General features: G+C 44.6%; 1 protein-coding gene across 2 annotated transcripts in view; it reads right to left on the reverse strand.

The window, feature by feature from the left end:
• Window positions 1-25,020, reverse strand: part of SMAP1 (small ArfGAP 1) — a 315,731-nt gene that overhangs the window by 232,992 nt on the left and 57,719 nt on the right. For both annotated transcript variants that reach the window (XM_075340237.1, XM_075340236.1), the window contains exon 2: window positions 16,460-16,593. In XM_075340237.1, the coding sequence (XP_075196352.1) occupies window positions 16,460-16,593 (134 nt within the window). The remainder of the gene's footprint in view (window positions 1-16,459; window positions 16,594-25,020) is intronic.

The following is a 25,020-nucleotide window of genomic DNA, read 5'->3' on the forward strand; positions in this document are numbered from 1 at the left end:
ATACCCAGGGGGGCCAGCACCTAGTAACAGGTGCGGCTTACCGACCGCCCAAAGCGGTTGCGTGACCACCAGATTCCCTGCCTGGGCCTCCCAGAGCCGTGTTGTCTCTCCTCTCCAGCTTCAGAAGTGCTGACAGGAATGGCTGTCAGCGTTCTGTGAGGAGGAGGGGGCCGTGGGCGTGCCCTAGAAAGTGCGGGAATCTGGTGCCCCACTGTGCTCAGTGAGGGGGGAGGAGGATACAAAGTATGCTCCAGCCCTCAGCGCTGACGTCCAGTGCAGCGTCCCTCCCTTCCCCTGACTGGCAGGCCGGGGGGCGGGAGTATGTGGTACTAGGCCGCAGAAGCCGGGGACTAAAGTTATAAGCGCGGCCGGCAAACAAGCGCGGCCAGCGCGGTAGTCCCGGCGCACCAACACACCCAGCAGTGCTGCAGCGTGTATAACACAGGCGCTCCATGCGCCGTCCCCAAGGGGACACAGAGTACCTCACAGTAGCAGGGCCTTGTCCCTGACGATACCCGGCTCCTGTCCAGCAGATTCCCCAGGGGCTGCGGAGGGAGCACGGTCCCAGTGTCTGGAGACCGATTAGGATCCCACTTCACCCAGAGCCCTTAAGGAATGGGGAAGGAAAACAGCATGTGGCTCCTGCCTATGTACCCGCAATGGGTACCTCAACCTTAACAACACCGCCGACCAGAGTGGGGTGAGAAGGGAGCATGCTGGGGGCCCTGTTATGGGCCCTCTTTTCTTCCATCCGATATAGTCAGCAGCTGCTGCTGCTGACTAAATTGTGGAGCTATGCGTGCATGTGTGCCTCCTTCGCACAAAGCATAAAAACTGAGGAGCCCGTGATGCACGGGGGGGTGTATAGGCAGAAGGGGAGGGGCTTTACACTTTTAAGTGTAATACTTTGTGTGGCCTCCGGAGGCAGAAGCTATACACCCCCAATTGTCTGGGTCTCCCAATGGAGCGACAAAGAAAAAACTCATTCACTCATGCTCACACAGAGGTATTAGAAAACAAGTGATGAGGAAAATATGAACAAGGAGGAAACAAGAGAACTCCACAACAACTCCATGTACAAAGCACTACAAATACCAGCAGCACTGGGATACACCACCACATGGACCGATGTAGCAAAAGCTATCGTCAACATGGGAAGACAGATTCCTCAATCTTAAAAATGTGGGCAGTAGAAAATAGGTCTTCCCACAACATGTGATCCCAGAAATATGCAGCAGGCCAGTAGGATTTAACTCCTGCCATCCTGACCACTAATTAACACACAGCTGGTCGATGCCCGAGACTACCTGTGTAAGGCTAGAGTCACATTTGCAAGTGCCTCATTGCATCACCCATCATGGCCGCACACTCTCTGATCAAGAGGGTCTTAGCTGCATAGAGATACATGCAACCGAACCGCTCCTGTCAGGAGAATGTGCGGCCGTGCCGGGTGATTCAATAAGAGACTTGCGTGAGTTACACGCGAGGCACTCAAATATGACACCAGCCTTACTCAGGATCACCAGAGAAACCACAGTGTGGAGTGTTGGAGTTTGTTGTATGAACAGTGCCTGATACTGCCATGACAACTGGGGAGTTAGAAGCCAAACCAGGTGTGACACTGGATCACTCTCAGTGTCATTAACATAACGAACACTATTCTCTCGCATGGGAAAATATACAGTCATGTGACACTTCCCTTAGAATGGAGAGACACATGTGCGACCTCTGTTCCATATTTTTTTTTCTGGCAACCCCAAATTGAGCATGACCATCTGCTATCCCATTTTGTACCGGGGATAAAAGTTACTTAACGTGCCGATTGGTGAGGATCCCAGAAGTGGGACACTCGATGATCAGCCAGTTACCACTTGATCTATGCATAGGTGATGACTTGTTTTCACTGGACAACCCCTTTAAGCCAGTTTTGCATTAAACTAGACAGATCTCAGCCGTTTTTCTTACTGGTTGGTGAATTCAAGAGGCGGGGGGGGTTCTTTTTTCTGACAACATATTACAGTGTCGTATTGTCTATTATAAAATAATATAAGGTATACTTCGCTTAATACATAGTCTACAGAGTGGAAGCAAATTATGTTCTAGTACCGGTTCCCAACGAGCACTATTGTAGCACCATGCAGGAGATGATTAATATGAAGGAATATCATGCAGCTGACACTCATGTGAATGGCTAAATAATACAAACTAAAAAACTATTAACATTTTTTCCACATCCAGTTTAACACTTCAGAGGAATTGTCAAAAAGACCTGAAAAAACCTACACGATGATTTAGATAGAAAGAGATAATTATTAGTGTAATATTTTCAGAAACATGTTGATGGATGAATCCGTCAAATGTGCCAAGAGCTATCAGCTGTATAATCTATCTTAGTGGAGAAGGAGGACTCAAGAGGAAAAGTCTACTCAGCTTAATTAGCAAGCGATGGATCCAAAACACAACACAAAATGTTACACATGGACGTAGACTCCGGAGCTGCACAATTACATATGTGTAGGATGTACGGATTAAAGGGACGGCAAGCTTAGAGTATAACCAGAGCGGAGATGGGTCCAAGAGCCAATCAGTACAGGAACAAGCATATAGGAAGATTCTAGAGTTACCAAGCTGCTTCTAAAACACAGAAAGAAGCTTATTACTAGGGATGATCAAATACCAATATATCCCACAAATAGGTCGCCACTATTCGCAAATATTCGATGCGCAAGGTAAGTATGGGAAATCCGAATAATTTCACGTTGGACCTAACGGCGAGCTGTGGTGACTGAGAAAAGGGCTGAAATGGATGGGAAAAGGCAGAAACAGTATGGGCACATTGCATTTCTGGTGTCTTTGAATAACGTGGTCAGAGCAGCACGTGGCGTTTATGTAGTCGCCAGAACAGCTCTCAAACCAAAGTAAGAGGGGAAATCGCTAAGAAATAGTATGTGCACAGCCTGTAGAAGGTTGGAAATCGTCTGAAATCATGCCTGGTCTCTCTCTCCTCATTCACGTTCTCTTCCTCATGCTTTACACTGCAGCTCTGCTCATTCACGTTCTCTTCCTCATGCTTTACACTGCAGCTCTGCTCATTCACGTTTCCTTCCTCATGCTTAACATTGCATGTGCGTTTCAAAAAGCATCCAAAACGCTGCGATTTGGATGCATTTTGAATGCATTTTGAGACAGTGCGGTCCCACTCAGCTCTGCTACATTCCCATAGAGCATGGCTGGCTGCCAGACAGAGCCGCGCGATCAGAATGAACTCGCATGAACTTCACCCGACTTCATTGTCATCGTGCTGCTCTGTCTGTGTGCCGCTACCGGATTTGCGATCACAGGTGAAGGACTCACCGGTGACCGCAACTCCCCTGAATGAATGAAGTGAGCCACACGATCAGCGGTGCAGTCACTCAGGTTACCCGTGGCCAGCTCGAATCCTCCTCCTGAGAGCGGTGGCCGCGGGTAACCTGAGTGACGTCATCGCTGACAGCGCGACCCACTTCAGCTGCTAGATGGAGCTCACAGAGAGCAGCGGTGCTCTACGGCGACTTCTGTCAGCTTCATGTAGCAGAGCTGGATGCATCATAGGACCTAGTGTGGATTACGCCAGACCTGGAGGGGTATTTGGGGATTCTAAAAACGTGGTGAAAGAGGGTGGTGTTTTTTTTGTCTTATTCTAAATCAGGGTGGATAAAAAGCTTGATTTTTTTAAAAAAATCAAAAAAAATCAGATTTTTTTGATTTAAATCATTTGATTTAAATCAGATTTTTTAATCAAGTTGTACACAAGCAAAACTTTGTCTTTTTGCAAATCTAATTGTTTTACACAAATAAAAATATTAAAACAGTTGATTATGAAACCTAATAATTTTTATTTGCACTATTAAACACTCAGAATTGAACTACAGAGAGTAAAGGTACTGCCACACATAACGAGATCACTAGCGAGATCGCAGCTGAGTCACCGTTTGGTGACGCAGTAGCGATCCCGTTAGCGATCTCGTTATGTGTGTCACTTACCAGCGATCAGGCCCCTGCTGTGAGATCGCTAATCGTTGCAGAATGGTCTAGACCATTTTCTTCAAAGGCGATGTCCTGCTGGGCAGGACACATTGCTGTGTTTGACACTGTGTGACAGGGTCACAGTGACTGCTGAGATCGTTATACAGGTCGCTACTGCGACCTGTATTGTTCCTGCATCGCTGGTAAGATCTGACTGTGTGACATCTCACCTGCGACCTCCCAGCGACTTACCTGCGATCCCTATCAGGTCGCATCGTTTTCGGGATCGCTGGTAAGTCGTTGTGTGTGACTGGGCCTTAAGTACTTTTTAACAATAGCCTATCTCTATCGTTTGAAGTAAGCAAACATCTTCAGTGAATACATCAGTTCTTTAAGCCTACTGTTTATTTAGGACTTTTAATAGGAAAACCAGTTGTCCTGCTTTAGCAGTTCCTAAGCGGTTTCGGACTGTTGTGTGCACAAAACCAAATGAAGAAAACAATCTCTCTACTCCTGCGGATGAAGCCGATGCAGTCAGTAGCTGAGTAGCTAGATTTATTATCTTTGCTGGAAGAACAAGTGATTGCGACTTCCACCAGTCCAGTGGTTTTAGTTCATTAACGACGTTATCTGCAAACATGTATTTTTGAAATGGTGCAGATTCACACTTCAATTTCAGCACAGTTGCCACAATGTCATGGTTAGTATTGGCGAGCCACTCCATTGCAGAGTTGATTTCCGCCTCAGATAATTTTTTCCCTCTGTAGATGGGATGCAAGATATTGGCTAAATAGTGTTCTTCTTTTAATGCTTGGTCCTTGCGGTGCTGTATTGCAACCTTTACATTGTTTGAGAGGTTCAAGAGATCTAGAGAACCTTCTAAATCTTTCCAAACTTCTGTGGCATCAGCTATGGTTGCAGTATCTTTCTGCATTTTATCCAACGCAATCGATATTGGCTTTAACCTTTCCAAAAGGTCCTCGGCATTTCTCTTCACACCAAGATTTAATACTTTGCTTCGTATATTAGCATCAATTTTATCCCGATGTGTTTCGCAAATGGACAGTAATTTTGACCAGTTGTTAATAAACAGTTCCAAGCAGTCAGCCAAGGTATTCCATCTAACATCTTGTGGTAGAACCAACTTCAGTCCTCCCATTTCCTTGTAGGTTGCATGTGCAAAATGATTATTGCGGAAATATTTAACAATTTCTACAACATGTTCCTTGACACCCAAAATATGCAGGTATTTTGCCAAAAGATGCAACAAATGGGCAGAACAACCGTATGTAATGACATTTGTGTCATCCTGTGCCAGTTCCGCTCGCATTTTTGCCACATTGCTTGCATTATCAGTAACTAAGCTCCTTACTTTACATCCAAACTGTTCTTGGCATTGGTGAATTGATTTCTTAGCAATTTCAAGTAAATATTCAGCAGTATGTGAATTTCCAGATGTGTCGATTGTGTCTGTAAGGTAAGTTTCACCATCTTCTGTTGTGACACAAGTGCAAATTATGGGGTCGTTGTGGATGTTGCTCCAACCATCCAAGCTCATGTTAACAACCTTGTCTTTCAAATATTTTGTACAAGCCGCTCTTTCTATGTCGTATACAGCCTGAAGATGTTTTCCTGAGATATCACATCTACTTGGTGGTTTGTAGCCTGGTCTAATTCCTTCGATCATTTGTACAAACAATGGGTGCTCAACTAGTCGGAAAGAAGAATTGGTTGCAAATATGAATTTAGCAATTCATTCATCAAAATGTTCTTTCTGGCTCGTCGTAGTCTTTAAGATGAATTTTTCTACACTTTGTTGCACGCAAAGTTTTTTGGGCTGCTTTGTTGAAGTTGTACCCAGATATTGATTGTCACGTGCAGCACAAGCCATATTTGACCCTGAAAGCACAGAAATTAAAAATATAAATCGACTGCGTATTTGAAGAAATATAACGAAAATATTGAAACAAACTTTTTGAACAATGTAATGGTCCTCGTCCTATAAGGGCTGTCTCAAAAGTTATGCTACTCAAGTTTTCCGGTGAGGTTGCTGTAATACTGGTAACTAATATCAGAACCTCAGCAACTGAAAAAAATTATGTCACAAAAGTTTTAAAAATGTTTTTTTTTTAAAATGGTCAATTTGGCAGACTTCAAAAGTGAATTGCAGCCTACAATAAAAAAAAAAATAAGCGTATACACACTATTTTTACTTAAAGGACATGTGCACCTTTATTTTTTAAGGTGCAGCCAGTCACAGTGTGCACATGTCCTCCCCCCGCAGCTCGCTTACCTCCGATGTCAGCGCTGCGGGGATCCGTGGCTTCGTTCTGCCCGTCCGCGAGCGCGCCTCCATTCATTTCAATGGAGCGTGCGGCCAGCTGACGTCACGCCGCTGGATCACTGCGAGTAGGCCGCAACCGGAGGACGGGAGGCGGACGGTCAAAACGAAGCCACGGATCTCAGCGCTGCGGGGATCGGAGGTAAGAGCGCTGCGGGGGGGGGGGGGGGGGGGAACATGTGCACCTTAAAAAAATAAAAGGTGCACATGTCCTTTAGCGTTAATTTTCTGTGAAATATTGCCTTAACATAAATTTAAATTCCATACTCCAGAACTACCAGTGATAGAAATTTTTCTTTTCATAGACTTTAACCATCCCAGTAAAATGTCTGTTAAAAAAATAGGTTGTAAATTAATTGCCAGACTTACCACTAGTACTAGGCTCCTGGTGCATAAGAAGCTGTGGGGGTTCATTGACATTAGTTGTATCACTATCAACATCTTCATTTCCCTTCTGGTTGCAGTTTTCATAATGTGATTTCAAACGGCAAACAAGTCCTTGGATATCCTTTTGACAGTATTTGCACTTTGTTCTTGCACCTTTCTTTCCAAGATCTGCTGCTGGCATCTAAACAAAATGAACCCAAATAGGGTCTCTCTTACGACCTGCTGCCATGGCAGGCTCACACAGATCACTTATGAAGTTTGATTGTTACTACAGCCTGAGCCAAGCACTGCTGATGTTACTACAGCCTGAGCCAAGTACTGCTGACTATCCAACAAGTTTGTTGAGGAGAGATAAGCTGCGCTCTACTACTGAGAGGATCGGTGCTCGGGAGAAAAAAGTAATTCCAATATTATAGAAAAACCTGGCACACAATTGAAGAAAAGGAGAATATCCAATCAAAGTTGCTTTTAATATGCTGGTGTTTTATTCGTGAAAAATTTCATTACAGTCAATGTGTGGCAAAAAAGGCAGGGTGAGGTCCTGCAGCGCTGCTTCTCATCACTGTCGCACTGTCTGTGCTCTCTTCAGCACAGCGGTGACGTCACTACTGTGCTGATATGTCCAGAACACAGACTGCGCGCGAACGTGCAGGAGCGGCGGGGACCAAGGACGGGTGAGTATGTACTCCCTACATGTGTTCCCTATGGGGTAGGTGGGGGGCGGTGCAGAGCCCGACGTGCGCGCGCGGTGCAGAGCCCGACGTGCGCGCGCGGTGCAGAGCCCGACGTGCGCGCGCGGTGCAGAGCCCGACGTGCGCGCGCGGTGCAGAGCCCGACGTGCGCGCGCGGTGCAGAGCCCGACGTGCGCGCGCGGTGCAGAGCCCGACGTGCGCGCGCGGTGCAGAGCCCGACGTGCGCGCGCGGTGCAGAGCCCGACGTGCGCGCGCGGTGCAGAGCCCGACGTGCGCGCGCGGTGCAGAGCCCGACGTGCGCGCGCGGTGCAGAGCCCGACGTGCGCGCGCGGTGCAGAGCCCGACGTGCGCGCGCGGTGCAGAGCCCGACGTGCGCGCGCGGTGCAGAGCCCGACGTGCGCGCGCGGTGCAGAGGCCGACGTGCGCGCGCGGTGCAGAGGCCGACGTGCGCGCGCGGTGCAGAGCCCGACGTGCGCGTGCAGAACCATAAGTGCGTGTGTGTGGTGTGCAAAGCCATATGTGCGTGTGTGTGGTGTGCAAAGCCATATGTGTGCGTGTAGTGTGCAGAGCCATATGTGCGTGAGCGGTGCAGAGCCCTATGTGGTGTGGGGTGCAGAGCCTGATGTGGGGCTGTTATTTGCAATGCTGTAGTGATACCAGGTCAGGTGCTGGGGAAGAATACTGAAAGGGAATGTGTGTGCAGGGAGCGGGCAGGGGGCGAGGCTGGACACTGAGTCCGGGTGGTGACAGCTCTGACTGAGGTTTTGCACAGGAAGTGGTCATGTTTGCTGGAGCTGAATTTAAACAAAGAGCTGCAGAGAATAAAGGGTGAATTCAAGAGGAACAAAAGTTAGAAAACAAAAAATAACAATGTAGGGGTGTTTTATATGACAATACAGCACAGATTAGCTTACCAAAAATTTTTGAGTTTATGTCGGACAACTCCTTTAAGGCTATGTTCACACACTACATCTTTTCTAACCACAAAGATTGTGGTTTTCGCCCCAAAAGGAAGAAAAAAAAAAAAAGCACAAAAAATACACCCGTGGAAAAAACACAAAAAATGCATGTATTTTTGCCGCATTTTTACCGCATTTTGCCCAATGTGGTTTTTTTTTGTTTTTTTTTTTAAGTCAAATCTATTGATTGGACAAGCTCAAAAACGCTGGAAAAAAATGCAAAAATAATTGACATGCTGCATCTTCAAAAACGCAGCCAACAAGAGATGCCCAGTGTGGACAGCAAAATAGAAATCTCATAGACTTTGCTGGGGGAAGGAAATGCATGTTTTTAGGTGTGTCTGTGCACCTAAAACACAGAAAAAGATGTCCTGTGTGAACACAGTTTAAGAAAAATTCATGTGAAAACACACTTTCTAAAAGATAAAAGATGAGATGTGTACTAATCTGCAATTAAGCAACTAAAGATGGCGAGCTGACAACCTGTGCTGTGTATAGAGTGAAAAACAGGCCAGTCTCATCCACAAATGGAGGACGTCACAGGTGCTGTATGCAGTTTGAGGTCCTTGTTCACACTGCAGATGGGTGCTAGAGCTGCCTTTACATTGCACCACTATTAGGCTGTGTGCCCACGTTGCGTTGTGTCCCTGCAGAAATTTCTGCAGCGATTTGAACAGCACATGTGCGCTTCAAATCGCTGCAGAAACACTGCGTAATGAATGCAGTGAAAAGCCGATTTCATGCGCTCTGGATGCAGCCCCCACCATAGACAGAACGGGACCTGCACCCAAAGCGCACGGAATAAGTGACATGTTGCTTTTTAGAACGCAACGATTTGGCAGCATGCAGATTGATGCGTTCTAAAACGCAACGTGCGCATGGATTATGCACAATCTTCATAGATTGTGCTGGGGACGCAGGACATATGCAGTTACGCTGCAGTGCAATACGCAGTGTAACTGCATGCAATATGCACACGTGGGCACAGAGCCTTATGGTCAGCAAATCGGACCAGAAAAGTGCCTACTGCGATTTGGTACACACGGACCATTAATTGGCTGTAATAGGTCTGTGAGCGGTATGTGGCGCACATAGACCAAACATACACTTGTCGGAATGACATTTCGTCCAATAATAACTGCATTGCAGCAACTATGTTAAATGGTTATTCACAAAGTAACCAGTTGACCTCTATCCAAAAGATGGGAATACCGACTTACTGTGAGCCCAAGCGATCCTAAGGCTGGGACCCTGTAGCCACTAATGGAATGGAGCGAAGGCAAGCATATTTGGCTACCACTCTATTTATGGTCTACATAGCTGGCTAGGAACGACAAGTGGTGCACTACTTTCTCCAGCAAGCCCATTAACAATAAATGGAGCAGATGCCGCTCCATGAAGAACAGGGCTGCAGTTCTTATTTATGAACAGGTTTTATTTAAATATAATTTTTTATTGCTCCTCAAGTTTGTTATTAAAACACCGATATTTTAGTAAGTTCTTCAAGGAAAAACTTAGTTTTCTACTAAAATACTCCTCCTAAAGTATGGATTGGCGCTAACAACTGTGCATACATTTCATTTTTATAAGGAACGGTTAAATGGTCGGGATTGGCGCTAGCGGGGATTCCTGCACTTCTGGCAAGTTGCTGGCTGTGTAGTACAGCCGGCTCCTACCGCTCATCTTGTGATGCAGTAATTGTCTTAAGATACTACCCAATGACATGAATAAAGCAGATTCCTGTCTCCGGAGATTGGAAACAATGAAGGATCTACACTAAATGCAAACAGAGATTTTGAAAACATGAGGAACTGATACATATAGAAATAAAAAATGGTAGGATTTTCGTATACAAGCTAAAGCCAGTGCTATACTGGCACCATCAGGCTGATTCTATACATACCTTTAGTTATCAGCTAGGATGAATAGGTTTTTAAACACAAGCAAGTAAAGTTTGTAAAATGAACAGTTTTTTGAGTGGCTGCAGCTGCCGATCAGCTGATAGCTGGAGTGGGTTTTCATAGTGATTACCGCCCCCCTACCTGTCCTCCCCCTGTTATTTATGTTAGTTCTATTATAGAATAGTTTTACTGATTAGAAGGACCTGTGCTGATGTCATACCCATGTGACCAGAAGAGGAGGGGCCTCAGCCAACAGAAAAATAATGTTGCTTCCTGGTATCAGCGGTGTTGGCTGAGGCCCCACTCCTTCTGGTCACATGGGTATGACATCAGCACAGGTCCTTCTAGTCAGTTAGTAAAACAATTCTATAATAGAATTAGCATAAATAGCAGGGGGATGATGGACAGGCAGGTGGGCGGGAATAAATATCAAACCCCCACCCCAGCTATCAGCTGATCAGCAGCTGCTGTCATTCAAAAATCTGCTCATTTTACAAACTTTACATGCTTGTGTTTCAAAACCTATACATCTGAGCTGACAACTAAAGGTATGTATAGAATCAGCCTGATGGTGCCAGTATAGCACTGGCTTTAGGTTATATAGGAAATTCCTGGTAATTGGAACGCTTTAAGTGTTTATATATCAGGAAATAAAGCCCTGATCCTTTATTGTGCAGCATTGCCATTTATGACAAGAACTATTTCACAGAATGAGGCTGTATCCCCCTGTACATGTTATTACATTTGGGAATTTCATAATGTGATCCATCTGATAGTTGCAAAGGCAGCCTAGCATAGGAGCAGAGCGCCAAGCCGGGCCCGATGGGACTAAGTGAGAATACCGTATTCACAATGGTGATAATTACAGCAGAGTGTCATCCTATCCCAGAGGATCCAGTCTGCCTTGAAGGAAAATGCAAAAAGATACCAAAATAGCAATCTTATCCACTAAAACATAACAAATTTACACCCTCTGAAAACAAGTGTAATGCAAAGTAACATATATAACAGCTGAGGCTCAAAACTCGAGCGTGGAGCCATGAGCTGAACACAGGGGTCATCACAATCTCTCACATGTCTGGCAGAAATCACCATTGTGTAGAAGAGAACTGTGCTCGCCTATGAATAAATGCAGATACATACTGGACAGATCGAGGCAAAAAGAACACACATTTAGCCCCCGTCCAGTGAAAGTGGGCCAATATGAATATTAAAAGGGAATCTGTCCCCAGGCTCTTCCTACCCAATCTAAGGGCGAGACCCTGATCTATGCAGTGATGTCACTTACTGGGCTGCTTGCTGTAGTTTTAAGAAAATCATTGTTTTATCTATCAGTTCTCTGAATGCTGACTTCTGTATAACCCCACCCACACCGCCGATCGGCAGCTTTCTATAAACACTGCATAGGCAGAAAGCTGACAATTAGTGCTGGGCTCATGAATATGGAGGACTACATGGCAGCAGGTTTACTAGTCATCTCCTTATGATTTTATTAAATCTTCACTAAAGCAGTCCAGTAAGTGACACATTGCTGGAATGAGTGCCTCTGCCCCTACATTGGAGACTCTCCAAACCTACACTTCAAGTTTACAGACGTCATTCCTCCTTCTTGCCACTGTAAATCATCATTTAGATTTTATGATGGGGGGTAGGGGTGTTTTTATTTTTTCAATATGGTAGAAATATCAAAGGACACCAGTTTTCATCGCCGCGCTTTTTCACCACTCAGAAGACGAAAATTATATCATCCAAGTCTTTATTGAAAAAGCTAATACAAGTCAACCCGTTTCTGAGGTCACAGCCCCCTTCAGGAGAAAAAAGCAAGGTCAAGGATATCACAATCCTTGTCCTTGCTATTTTGTCTTGAAGATGGGGGCTGTCACCCCAGAAATGCGTTGACTTGTATTAGATCTTTCAATAAAGACTTGGATGATATAATTTTCGTCTTCTGAGTAGTGAAAATGCGCGGCGATGAAAACCAGTCTCCTTTGATGTTCCTACATGCCTGAATCTACGGTGTCGCAGCTATCTCCACCATTAAATATGATTCTAGGTGTTGTGACCCTTTCACAACCCTATAGGGGAGTAGATTCTTCATCTTCTCTCTCCCCTTGTCTACCTGGTAAGACCCAATTGCGCCCCTTTTTTCCCCACAGGCTCTCATTTTATTTTTTCACTATAGATGCCACTGTATGCTGTCTCAAGTATTAGTATAAACTGATAGGGCCGGAGTCCTTCATGACCCATACAAACAGATTACAGCCTTAAGGCCCCGTCACACACAGAGATAAATCTTTGGCAGATCTGTGGTTGCAGTGAAATCATGGACATATTGTTCCATTTGTACACAGCCACAAACCTGGCACTGATTGTCCACAATTTCACTGCAACCACAGATCTGCCGCAGATTTATCTCTGTGTGTGACAGGGCCTTAAGACTTGGCTTGAGAAATACATCAATTACAAGATGAAGGCAGGCGCCTTGAGAGCAGAGAACCTATGCCATGACCTGCGCCCTTCGGTGCCCAAAACAGGGTGGGAGTCGGTAGAAGCAGATGGCCAGCTACCGCAGTATTGTGACTTGGGCATGTATGGCGGTATGAGCAGAAAGAGAGGGATCACACACTGGCAGGTTTCTTGCTCCTCTCCTGATGATGACTGATCCTTGTTTATGCCAACAGCAGATGTCAGGGGACAGGCAGTCTTCTATTAATTATCTAATGAGTATGGTCAGTTTCAGCTGACGGGAGTCACAATAAATGGTGTCGGATATTACTGCCTATAATCCAAAATGTGTCTTCGTATAGATAGTACACGGTCTTCCAATCATTAGCTCATCTCGGATCAAAGACATATTCTGCAGATCACATCCCTCCCAAAAGCGGCAATGCTTTCATTTACCAGCAGTTCAAATACTCCAAAAAAGCAAAGTGATCCTTACAAGCTAAATCATTTCCAACCAGACATCTGCATGCTTCACATCCAGTCATCATCCGTCATATACAGCAGGCACACACGCACAAATCTGCTGCTAACTAGTTAAAGGCTTGAAGAAGATATTTCCGAAGCTCTCCTCTGGGGTAGATGTAGGACCCCACTCCTGGGGTTTGTGGAGCGCATTGATGATGTGCTCTCCTTCCAGGCATTGCCATTTCATTTCACAGCTGCTGTGCCAGGAGATTAGACGTGTTCTGCTAATAGCACCTAGCATAAATATGTGGCTCACGTCTGACAAGAGCCAAGCACAAAGAGGCACAAACACAAAACTTTGGGGAAATGAGTGGCTGAAAAGTAAGATAAGCTACAGGCAAAACGTTTCTTAAGATTTATAGTGTTACAGAGGGCCCCAATCCACATGGCGTAATAGAGAAGCTTGGACCGCTGGCAGTGCAGAAACAATGAAACACATTAGGAAATGGAAGCAGAGGACTGCGCAGGGATATGCCACCTTTACTCCGACCCCTCGTCTCACCACTTCACAGAAAGCAATATTGTCATCAGACGCCGGAGGATCATGCCCTGCTAGGGGCTAGGGCACTGCTCCAATTAAAGGCATTCTCTCCGCAAATCTTTATTAAAAAAAATAAAAAAACTTTCCTCCATTTTTTTTACCCTATGGAATAATTCCAGTCCTGTATTCAAGCAGTAAGGATTTTTCGGCGTTAATATGTATTATTACAATGCCTGCATAGTAAACACGAGGCTGCTTTGATCGTACATTTCAGGGTAATATCATGGTCCCCTTTGTTAGGCGGAGCAGGGTTCCCGGTAAGGCAGGGGATGGAAAGCTTTTTTTCTGCCAAGGGCCATTTGGATATTTATATCATTAGGCGCGGGCCGTACAAAATTATCATTATCCTGCTAGCTTTGGTCAAACATTCAATTAACTCACCCCTAATGTGATGGCTGAAGCGGCTTCTCTACGGTGAGATGTGTGAGATTAGGTGGTATTGATATCGCTACTCGCAACTGATTTTCCAGATTTGCGCTTGTCTGGTGCACAATTGACTCTTTGCATTGATAAGTTTTGTATAGAACTGTTCGCACAGTTGCATAGATCAATGCAGGTCTCCCAAAAAGTGGTAAATTTATCACTACTCAACCGTTACACACATATATACACACACACATCGGCCTTAGGCTCCTATCCTATGTGATGTATACAGCAGTCTCAGTGTATCCTATGTCATACTCTCTCAAGAACTGCAATGATTAGGCCTCAGACTCCTTTAAGTTTTAAGAGCGCTCACATAGCATTCAAGACTGAACTCTGCTTTGCAGGCGACGATTACAGTCTGACGCTTGCCAGTGCACGCTTCAGAATGTTCTTTGTGGGGGAGTTAGCGCTCACATCATGACAGCAGCAATCTGTGCCTACAATGTGATAAGTATTCACCAGTGTCTCCTATTATATATATATTATTTATATGGTGAATACTTATCACATTGTAGGCACAGATTGCTGCTGTCATGATGTGAGCGCTAACTCCCCCACAAAGAACATTCTGAAGCGTGCACTGGCAAGCGTCAGACTGTAATCGTCGCCTGCAAAGCAGAGTTCAGTCTTGAATGCTATGTGAGCGCTCTTAAAACTTAAAGGAGTCTGAGGCCTAATCATTGCAGTTCTTGAGAGAGTCTACCCATGGAAATGAACCATTCCTGCTTTAAAGAAAATCACTTTAATCTGCGGGAGATCACTAGAGGTATATCAGTTTTCTAAATGTTGAGCTCTGTAAAACAGCACTGATTGACAGCTTCTGTGTACAGTTTGCACAGGCAGAAATCTGCAAATCAGTGGTGCGAGCAGAATTATAGAGCTCATGATGGAGGACTACATGGCAAAAGGTTTACTAGTCCTCTAGTAATCTCCTGCTGATAAAACAGTGATTATATCAGCAAGCAGCTCAGTAAGGGACATTGCTAGAGTCAGGGTCTCTGTCTCTTATTAAGAGGCAAAAAACCTAAATGCCAGATTCCCTTTAAAGCAGGAAATGATGATTACACAGATTGAGCTGTATTATTTTGTGAGGGAGGCACTAAGTAAGGCCACTTTCACACTGCATTCCTCTCCTTGTTGAGTGGTCCGTTGGGGCTTTCATCAGAAATCCCAAAAACAGGTTTCGGATATATGCACCAATGGGGCCACTGACTAGAACGGTGCAGAGTGAGTCACCACGTGCTGTCCACCATTTTCGGGAGTATACGCTTACTGGAGGCGGACTCCCAGACGCAGTCTACTAAGCCTGGATGTCCGCCTCCAAAAGGCGTATACTCCCAAAAATGGTGCACAACAGAGGAACTGAACGGAAAGCGGATCGATAGAAAATGTGGCTACTAGTTTCACTGAAGTGGATTTTATTACTAGTGCAACATTACATATGATCACATCTTTTATAACTAAAAGAATAATTGGGGATGTGAAGGGAGCTGATGGACAATTAAAGTAAAGAATTAATATTTACATACTAAACGGACCCGGCATTAAAGCAGTGGTTGGAAAGAATTTTTATTTTAATACTAAATCTCTAACGTCTTACTCAATTTTTTATTTTTTTAATAAGTGTTAGTAAAAAATTCTCCATCATCCCCTAGTTACTTTTACTACTCCTTTTGTGATAACGCTAATTTCAGAACCCCAGTGCATGCGGAGACAAGTCACTTACGGGGGTAGGCTGATCTCTGCTCGCTTCTTACAATGTGCAATGACAGTGCGCTCTCTTACCGGGTTGTCACTTCTCATCAGAGCCGGTGAGAAAGCGCATTGTCGCCGTGCACGGAGAACGGGGAATAGTGACAAGACCCTACTGAGCATGTGTCGGAAGTGACAAAGGAGGACTGCTCAGCGGAGCAAGGACTACCCCAGCCCCTAAAACGGACGCCACTGATGGCACTTTGTTTCAGGGTGGGGACGAAGGCTGTAAACTCTAGATTTTAGATTAGACTTTAGATTATCAGGATGTCAGATCCATGTTACCGCTTAGTTTACATTGAGTCCTCCACAGAATTGTACATCAAATTTCATGTCTTATCTATAATGCTTTTACTGTATGTAATGCAATACCCTGGAACTATGACCTATGAGTATATACCCATACATCTGTAGGAAGGATAAATGGGGTTATCACCATCCACAGAGAAACAGTAGAGTACGTGAACAGAAATTCATGGGATTACCTGCATCTGTTCGGGCGTCCATTGATCCAGGTTGACAGACTTGACTCTTGATATATGGACACCAAGGTTTCTATGAATTCCAGCACATCTGATGCAAATAAAAACACCTAAGTTCCAGGAAGCCCATCTTGGACCTAAAAGACAATAAATTGGACATTTCCATTAAAGATTTGCTCTTGTCACAGGCACTGATGCAAGTTAAAGAAAACCAAAACATTTCGTATAGAAAAAAAAATAAATAAATAAAATTGTGGGGGTAATGTTTGACATTTGCTCAAAAGGCACAAGTTGATTCATGCAGTAAAGCTCCAGATACTAGGTGTACTACAGAACAGGTCACGAGAATATTAAAGTGAAAGTTTCTAGAATAGGAGTTACAATTTATAGCAATTACTTAATGTCCACAGCGAAAGATGACACGGATTATAAATCAAGGGTTTAACAAATGGAAGAAGCTGCAAAAATAAATGTTCTAAAATAAAAGGCCAAATATTATTCATCTACTAAATCCTCCACCTCTCCAGAAGCAATGCTCCGGTGGTGCCTTATGGGTTATGTTCTGACCGAGCGAGGATGGAAGGGACCAGCGATGGGGATTCAAATGTCCGAGGTTAGAGATGGAGCCAACCTGTATACAGAGGTACAGACGAAACTACTGGTACCTGCCAGGTAAGGCTACTTTCACACATCCGGTTTTTGCTCTGCGGCACAATACGGCGCTCTGCAGAAAAAACGCAACCGTTTTTTTGCCGCCGGTTGCGGGTTTTTTGGATAGACTTACATTAGTGCCGTATTGTGCCGCATGGGCTTGCGTTCGGTCCGGTTTTTGCCGCATGCGGCAGATTTAGCTGATGCCGCGGCCGGATGGAACGCTGCCTGCAACGTTTTTTTCTCCGGCAAAAAAATGCATCGCGCCGCATCCGGCCGCTGCGGCGCATTTTTCAATGCCTGCCTATGGACGCCGGATGCGGCGCGATGCGGAAAAAACCGCATCCGGCCGCCGCATGCGGTTTCTTCCACTACGCATGCTCAGTAGCGTGCCGCAACCGGAAAAAAACGGACGGGCCGCATGTAAAAACTTATGCAAAGGATGCGGTGTTTTCGCCGCATAGGTTTCACAGCCGGATTGAGCTGCATTGCTCAAACCAGATGTGTGAAAGTAGCCTTAAAGGGAACCTGTCAGCAGAAATTTCGCCCAAAACCTAAAAGATTCCCCCTCTGCAGCTCCTGGGCTGCATTCTAGAAAGGTCCCTGTTATTATTGTGACCCATGTGAGACCAAAATAAAGACTTTATAAAGTGGTACCTTTTTGTATGCAGCTTCTGTAAATGTGACACGGGGGCGGGCTCTCTGCCATCCGTTATTCTGCCCCCTGGTCCTGTATGCCACCCCCATCGCTCCTTTCCATAGCTGATGCACCGCCCACTGCTCCAGCCATCCCCACGCATGCCCAGTGCCAGTCTCACAGGACTGAGCAGTGTGACCGCTGGTGACGTGTGCGCAGACAAGTGATTATTGGCGGGGCTGTGATTGTTATCAGCAAGTACCCGCCCATAATCTCGTGAGCGCGCAAACCTCTCCAGCGGTCACACTGTGCCCAGTGTAGATGCTAGACTGTATGGGCTGCTTCCAGGGATGACGTCCCTTTGTCACGTGATAGTATTTTGAACACGCCCCTATCACGTGACAAAAGGGACGTCATCCCTGGAAGCAGCCCATACAGTCTAGCATCTACACTGAGCACAGTGTGACCGCTGGAGAGGTTTGCGCGCTCACGAGATTATGGGCGGGTACTTGCTGATAACAATCACAGCCCCGCCCATAATCACTTGTCTGCGCACACGTCACCAGCGGTCACACTGCTCAGTCCCGTGAGACTGGCACTGGGCATGCGCGGGGATGGCTGGAGCAGTGGGCGGTGCATCAGCTATGGAAAGGAGCGATGGGGGCGGCATACAGGACCAGGAGGCAGAATAACGGACGCCAGAGAGCCCGCCCCCATGTCACATTTACAGAATCTGCATACAAAAAAGGTACCACTTTATAAACTCTTTATTTTGGTCTCACATGGGGCACAATAATAACAGGGACCTTTCTAGAATGCAGCCCAGGAGCTGCAGAGGGGGAATCTTTTAGGTTTTGGGCGAAATTTCTGCTGACAGGTTCCTTTTAAGGAAGAACAAACACTGTCTGGAAAGCTGTAGATCCAAGGATTAGTAGTTTGTGGGGGTTTTTTGATTTATTTTTTTTTTTTTTACAGGCACTATGCACGTTATTACAATTATATAGCGTGCCTATAAATCAAAAACAAAAAACACAAGCAAAAAACATAAAACCCCTGTACTTTAGATTAATACACATATATTTATATACACACACATACCTAAAACACTGACGGACAAAGCCCAATATTGCCATTTTAGGAGCAGTTTTCACTTACAAAAGAAGCATAGAAAAATACATGAAACTCTTTAATAAAGATGTTCTTTACTGGTACAGAGGAAAACAAAAAAAAAATAGATATCTGCATTTTTTTTTTTTATCTCCAGCCTCAAATTGAAGCTTATGGGAAGCAAAGCCTCACTTTTCAACTGCAAGCTATGTAAAATATAATTACTGCAAACACAACTGCAATTTAAGCACCCGACCATCTGTGCACAATAAAAACTACAACCTGTGTACGCAGAGGAGGTCTGGAGAAAATATCTGCTTTTATTATCCAAGTTGCAAAAATAAACTCCATTGTAGGTGCCAAGGGTCAAATATAAGTTCAATTTCCGTGTGTAGAATACAGCAACATGCTGCCAAACAGCGTGCCAAGTCTATCCGCAACACGTCGCTCAGCTACTGACAACTAGCGCATATCCATCACCATCTATAGACATACATACACCAAATAAATGGAAAATAAGAAGTACTGACAAGTATAGGCAAAAAAGTGTATACAAAAATTTTTTATTTACAGCATATTTTATACATTTGTAATTAAAAATATATACAAGATCTAATTATCATTGTCATTGAAGATATTTTGTATGGTTTTGCACCTCAAGACTGCCAACTAAGCTGGCTGACCACTCAACCCCACAAAAAATAGCAAATAGTCGTGATTAAATCAGATCTGTCACCAGATTGCACAATATAGGCTACATACATTAATGGTGTTGTCCACTACTCTGAGGACCAAAGAAAAAGCCCTCTCCCCGCCATCGGACAGATAAGAAGTTAATGGGAACCTGAGAGGTGCCCCGTGCCCCCAGAACCACCAGCAGCTGTGTACCCATCTAAATTCCCTATGCAACAGTCCCTTTATTACATTGGACACAAACAGATGTTTAGAAAAAGTATTTCTAAAGTCCCTTTATGATATGCAAATGACCCTTTGACTACTCCATGGGGTGTTCTAACGTTCCTCAGACTAGTAAGCCCACCTAGCAAGTTATAACCCCTGTGGGCATGGTAACATGACTTACAAGAGCGCTACACAAAGCTCATACATGTGCACGGCTTTATTCCCTCATCATTGAGCTTCTGGAGACTTCCGGCCATGCGCAGTGCACCTCTCTAAAGCCAGGACATGTACACCTGGCTTCAGGGGCTCAAACATGAGGAATGAGAATGGGCTGTCCGAGTAGAGGACAACACCCTTAAGTATATCTATTAGGCCTGATGAGACTGTGCACAATTCATTTCCAAATGGCTGTACAATCCAGCTACTAAGAAGAGTATTTTAATATTAGGCAATTTAAAAAAAAAATGGCATTCATATGAGAGAGAATGCAGAAAGTAATAAAAATGCCTTAAAAAAAAAAAAAAAAAGTTAAATTTCCATCCATTTCATTAGTATTTGGTACCATTGCCCTTATACTGTATGACTTGGGTGAAATGTTTTGGATATCCTTCCACAGGCTTCTCACAATAGTTGGTAGGAATTTGTGCCCATTCCTCCTGACAGAACTGGTGTAACTGAGCCATGTTTGTAGGTTGCCTTGCTCACACCTGGCTTTCCAGCTTTGTTTATAAGTTTTCAATCAGATTGAGATCAGGGTTTTGTGATGGCCACTCCAAAACCTTCACTTTGTTATTCTTAAGCCACTTTGAAACCAGTTTGGCAGTATGCTTTGGGTCATTGTCCATTTGAAAGACCCATTTCTGCCCAAGCTCTACATTCCTGGCTGATGTCTTAAGATGTTGCTTCAGTATTGCCACATATTATTTCCCCATGATGCTTATTTTGTGAAGTGCACCAGTCCCTCCTGCAGAAAAACAACCCCACAACATGATGCTTCCACCCCCGTGTTTCATAGTTGGGATGGTGTTATTGGGCTTCAAAGCTTATCCCTTTTTTCTTTAAAATGTAATCATGGTCATTATGGCCAAACAGTTCAATTTTAGTTTTGTCAGACCACAAGACATGTCTCCAAAAATTAAGGCTTTTATTCTTGTGTGCACTTGCAAACATTGTCCTGTCTTTATGTTTCTTTTGGAGTAATGGCTTCTTTCTGGAAGAGTGGCCTTTCAGCCCATGCTGTACAGTACTCATTTCACTGTGAATAATAATACAATCTTACCAGCATCTTCACAAGGTCTTTTGCTTAGGTTTTTGGGTTGATATGCACCTTGTATGACAACAGCATTTTCATGTCTGGTACACAGAACCCATCTCCTTTCTGAGCGGTGCGACAGCTGGACATTCCCATCTTATTTGGATTTGTGTATAATTGTTAGTACACATGAACAAGGTACCTTCAGGTATTTGGAAATTGCAAGCAAAGATGAAACAGACTTGTGCAAGTCCATAATTATCTTCCTGAGATCTTGGCTGATTACTTTTGCCTTTCCCATGATGTTACAAAAAAAAAAACAGTGTGTATTAAGCGTACATTAAAATACATCCACAGGTGTGGTCTCTAACTCAGATGTTGCCAATAAACCTATCAGAAGCTTCCAAAAAGATGACCACATCATATGGGCTGTCCCATATGGATAAAAGGCATAGTACTCTTAGTGTATGTAAAATTGATAATAAAAATGCCTTAAACCATTATCTCTCGCTCATTATTCTGGCATTTGGCAAATATAAGTAATTTTGATAATCCTAACTGACCTAAAATTGGAAAGTTTTATCCTGATTTCATGTCAGATGGTGAGAAAAACATGCAGATGTATCTTAAGATAGTGCATGGAAACCTCTGGTTTTCAACTGTATATAATAATGAATTCATTTTATATTGTTAAATCTAGTAATAGATTTGCTATAAATTTATTCTACAGCTGCAATGCACATCTTTTCTCTAAAACAAAGCAGCACCAGTGTAAAAATGACAATTTTGTGACCTCAAACTGTGGAGGCCATCAAGAGATACTAAGTCTGAGGACGCACGTGCTGCTCTTGGATTTTATTTCATTGGGGCACAGATTGTTTGATCAACAAGTTTAGCAGGTTGCAATTTGTAGACATTTTAGTCAATATTCAAACACGTAAAATATCTCTTGGTATACACTATATTTGCACTCCAAGTTACTTTTCTTTTACGAGCTTTTCTTTTGATCAAGTCGTCACACAGAGCATTACTACTAATCATCAGCCTCTACTTCTTCCATACGCCAACACCTCAACCTGCTCCTTCCAAATTCATCACATCAGAACTGCGACATACGAAAATGAGGGGATATTTTACAGAGATCATATAGATCTGAAATATCTATTTGTATACAGGACGGCCAAATAACAAAAAGGATTTTCCCACTGCAATACTGCAGCACGAGTGATCATTACCTAGGCTTCCCAGGTAGAGAGGTGTCCCTGCCGAGACAATCTGCTATTGGGAAAAGCCATCTGCAGGTGCAATGTCTAAACTGTACACCTTACTGTCTAGGGGAGGTAAGACAAAGAAGAGCAAATCTTAATACGTTGCACACAAATTTCAGAATCAAAATAATTCAGAAACGGAATGAACAAGAAAAAAAAAAAAAAAAACAACAACTTGTCTAATGAATTCACAAGCCCCTTAGTATCATAGCCTGCCACGCTAAGATATGCCGCACAGTACAAATGAGGATTTACAGGGGGGACCATGTTTGTGCCTATGTAAATGATCCACAGCGACCATTTAGCTTCACTGCCAAGAAGAAACTGGGCAGTGGCGTAACCAGAGTCAAATGGGCCCCACCCCTGCATGTTTATACTATAAAGACATACGTGTTTATCCTGAGCCCCTTCCAGGCATGTATGTCGCCAATCCTGAGACCCTTTCCAGATATGCATGACCCAGTTCTTGATGTACTGTATATGTCCCCCTTACTGGACCCATCCTGTGCTCATCAGGGTAAATGTGTTCCCCATTCTGGTATACATGTCCCTCATGCTTGGCCCCTACCTGGTATATATGTCCTTGTTCTCCCCCTGTTCTTCAGTGCATTAAATACGAGGGGCTGCTGACCAGTCTTTGGCTTTGGGATTTTTTTTTATTTCTAGGATAATGATTGTTACATCAAATGAAAGCTTGTGTGTCTAATATATGTTTTCAAAACTTTGTGTTTGCTTACGGCAAAATTTTGGAGATCGTCGATGCTGTGCAAAACCTCATACTGGAGAGTAGACGAATTTCAGCTAAAGCAATAGCAAACATCATGGTGATCTCCCATTAACCTGTTTGTGTCATTATCCATGAACATTTGGACATGAGGAAGCTATCTGCAAAGTGGGTCCCCAAATGTTCGACAACAGATCAGAGAAGCATGCGAGTGAAAACTTCCCGGTTCATTTGTCAGTGTTTCCAGACTGATAAGAACTTCCTGGATCGACTGATCACTATGGATGAGACCTGGATTTATGTGTATGACCCTGAAAACAAGGAGCAGTCAAAAGAGTGGAGGGTACAAAAATCAGCCACTAAGGTGATGGCGTTTGGGTTCTGGGATAAGGAGGGCGTGCTGCTAGTGGACTACCTTCAAAAAGGGTTCCACCATCAATGCAAAGTATTATATTGAACTTTTGGACCAATTGAAGGCAGCTCTGAAGGCCAAAAGGTGCGGCAAGCTGTCCAAAGGAATCCTGTTCCTGCAAGACAGCGCCTCCGCTCACACTGCACAAGCGACCACTGCAAAACTGGCAGAGCTGGGCGTACAGCTGGTTGACTACCCACCTTATTCACCAAATCTAGCTCCCTTCGAGTATCATCTGTTTCCAAATCTGAAGAAGGACCACAAGGGTAGCAAATTTCACACCATTTCTGATGCCATATCTGCTTCGGATGCCTGGTTTGAGCCACACCTAAAGAAGGGAATTTTGTTTACTTACCGTAAATTCCTTTTCTTCTAGCTCCAATTGGGAGACCCAGACAATTGGGTGTATAGCTATGCCTCCGGAGGCCACACAAAGTATTACACTAAAAGTGTAAAGCCCCTCCCCTTCTGCCTATACACCCCCCGTGCTCCCACGGGCTCCTCAGTTTTGGTGCAAAAGCAAGAAGGAGGAAAAAATTACAAACTGGTTTAAAGTAAATTCAATCCGAAGGAATATCGGAGAACTGAAACCATTCAACATGAACAACATGTGTACACAAAAAAACAGGGGCGGGTGCTGGGTCTCCCAATTGGAGCTAGAAGAAAAGGAATTTACGGTAAGTAAACAAAATTCCCTTCTTCTTTGTCGCTCCATTGGGAGACCCAGACAATTGGGACGTCCAAAAGCAGTCCCTGGGTGGGTAAATAATACCTCATAATAGAGCCGTAACGGCTCCGTCCTACAGGTGGGCAACCGCCGCCTGAAGGACTCGCCTACCTAGGCTGGCATCTGCCGAAGCATAGGTATGCACCTGATAGTGTTTCGTGAAAGTGTGCAGGCTCGACCAGGTAGCTGCCTGACACACCTGCTGAGCCGTAGCCTGGTGCCGCAAGGCCCAGGACGCTCCCACGGCCCTGGTAGAATGGGCCTTCAGCCCTGAGGGAACCGGAAGCCCCGAGGAACGATAAGCTTCGAGAATTGGTTCCTTGATCCACCGAGCCAGGGTTGATTTGGAAGCTTGTGTCCCTTTACGCTGGCCAGCGACAAGGACAAAGAGTGCATCCGAGCGGCGCAGGGACGCCGTACGAGAAATGTAGAATCTGAGTGCTCTCACCAGATCTAACAAGTACAAATCCTTTTCACATTGGTGAACTGGATGAGGACAAAAAGAAGGTAAGGAGATATCCTGATTGAGATGAAAGGGGGATACCACCTTAGGGAGAAATTCCGGAACCGGACGCAGAACCACCTTGTCCTGGTGAAACACCAGGAAAGGGGCTTTGCATGACAATGCTGCTAGCTCAGACACTCTCCGAAGTGAAGTGACTGCTACTAGGAAAACCACTTTCTGCGAAAGGCGTGCGAGAGAAATATCCCTCATTGGCTCGAACGGTGGTTTCTGAAGAACCATCAGCACCCTGTTCAGATCCCAGGGTTCCAACGGACGTTTGTAAGGAGGGACGATGTGACAAACCCCCTGCAGGAACGTGCATACCTGTGGAAGCCTGGCCAAGCGCTTCTGAAAAAACACAGAGCGCAGAGACTTGTCCCT

The sequence above is a fragment of the Anomaloglossus baeobatrachus genome, chromosome 3 (assembly GCF_048569485.1).
Source record: "Anomaloglossus baeobatrachus isolate aAnoBae1 chromosome 3, aAnoBae1.hap1, whole genome shotgun sequence".
In the NCBI taxonomy this organism is placed as follows: domain Eukaryota; kingdom Metazoa; phylum Chordata; class Amphibia; order Anura; family Aromobatidae; genus Anomaloglossus; species Anomaloglossus baeobatrachus.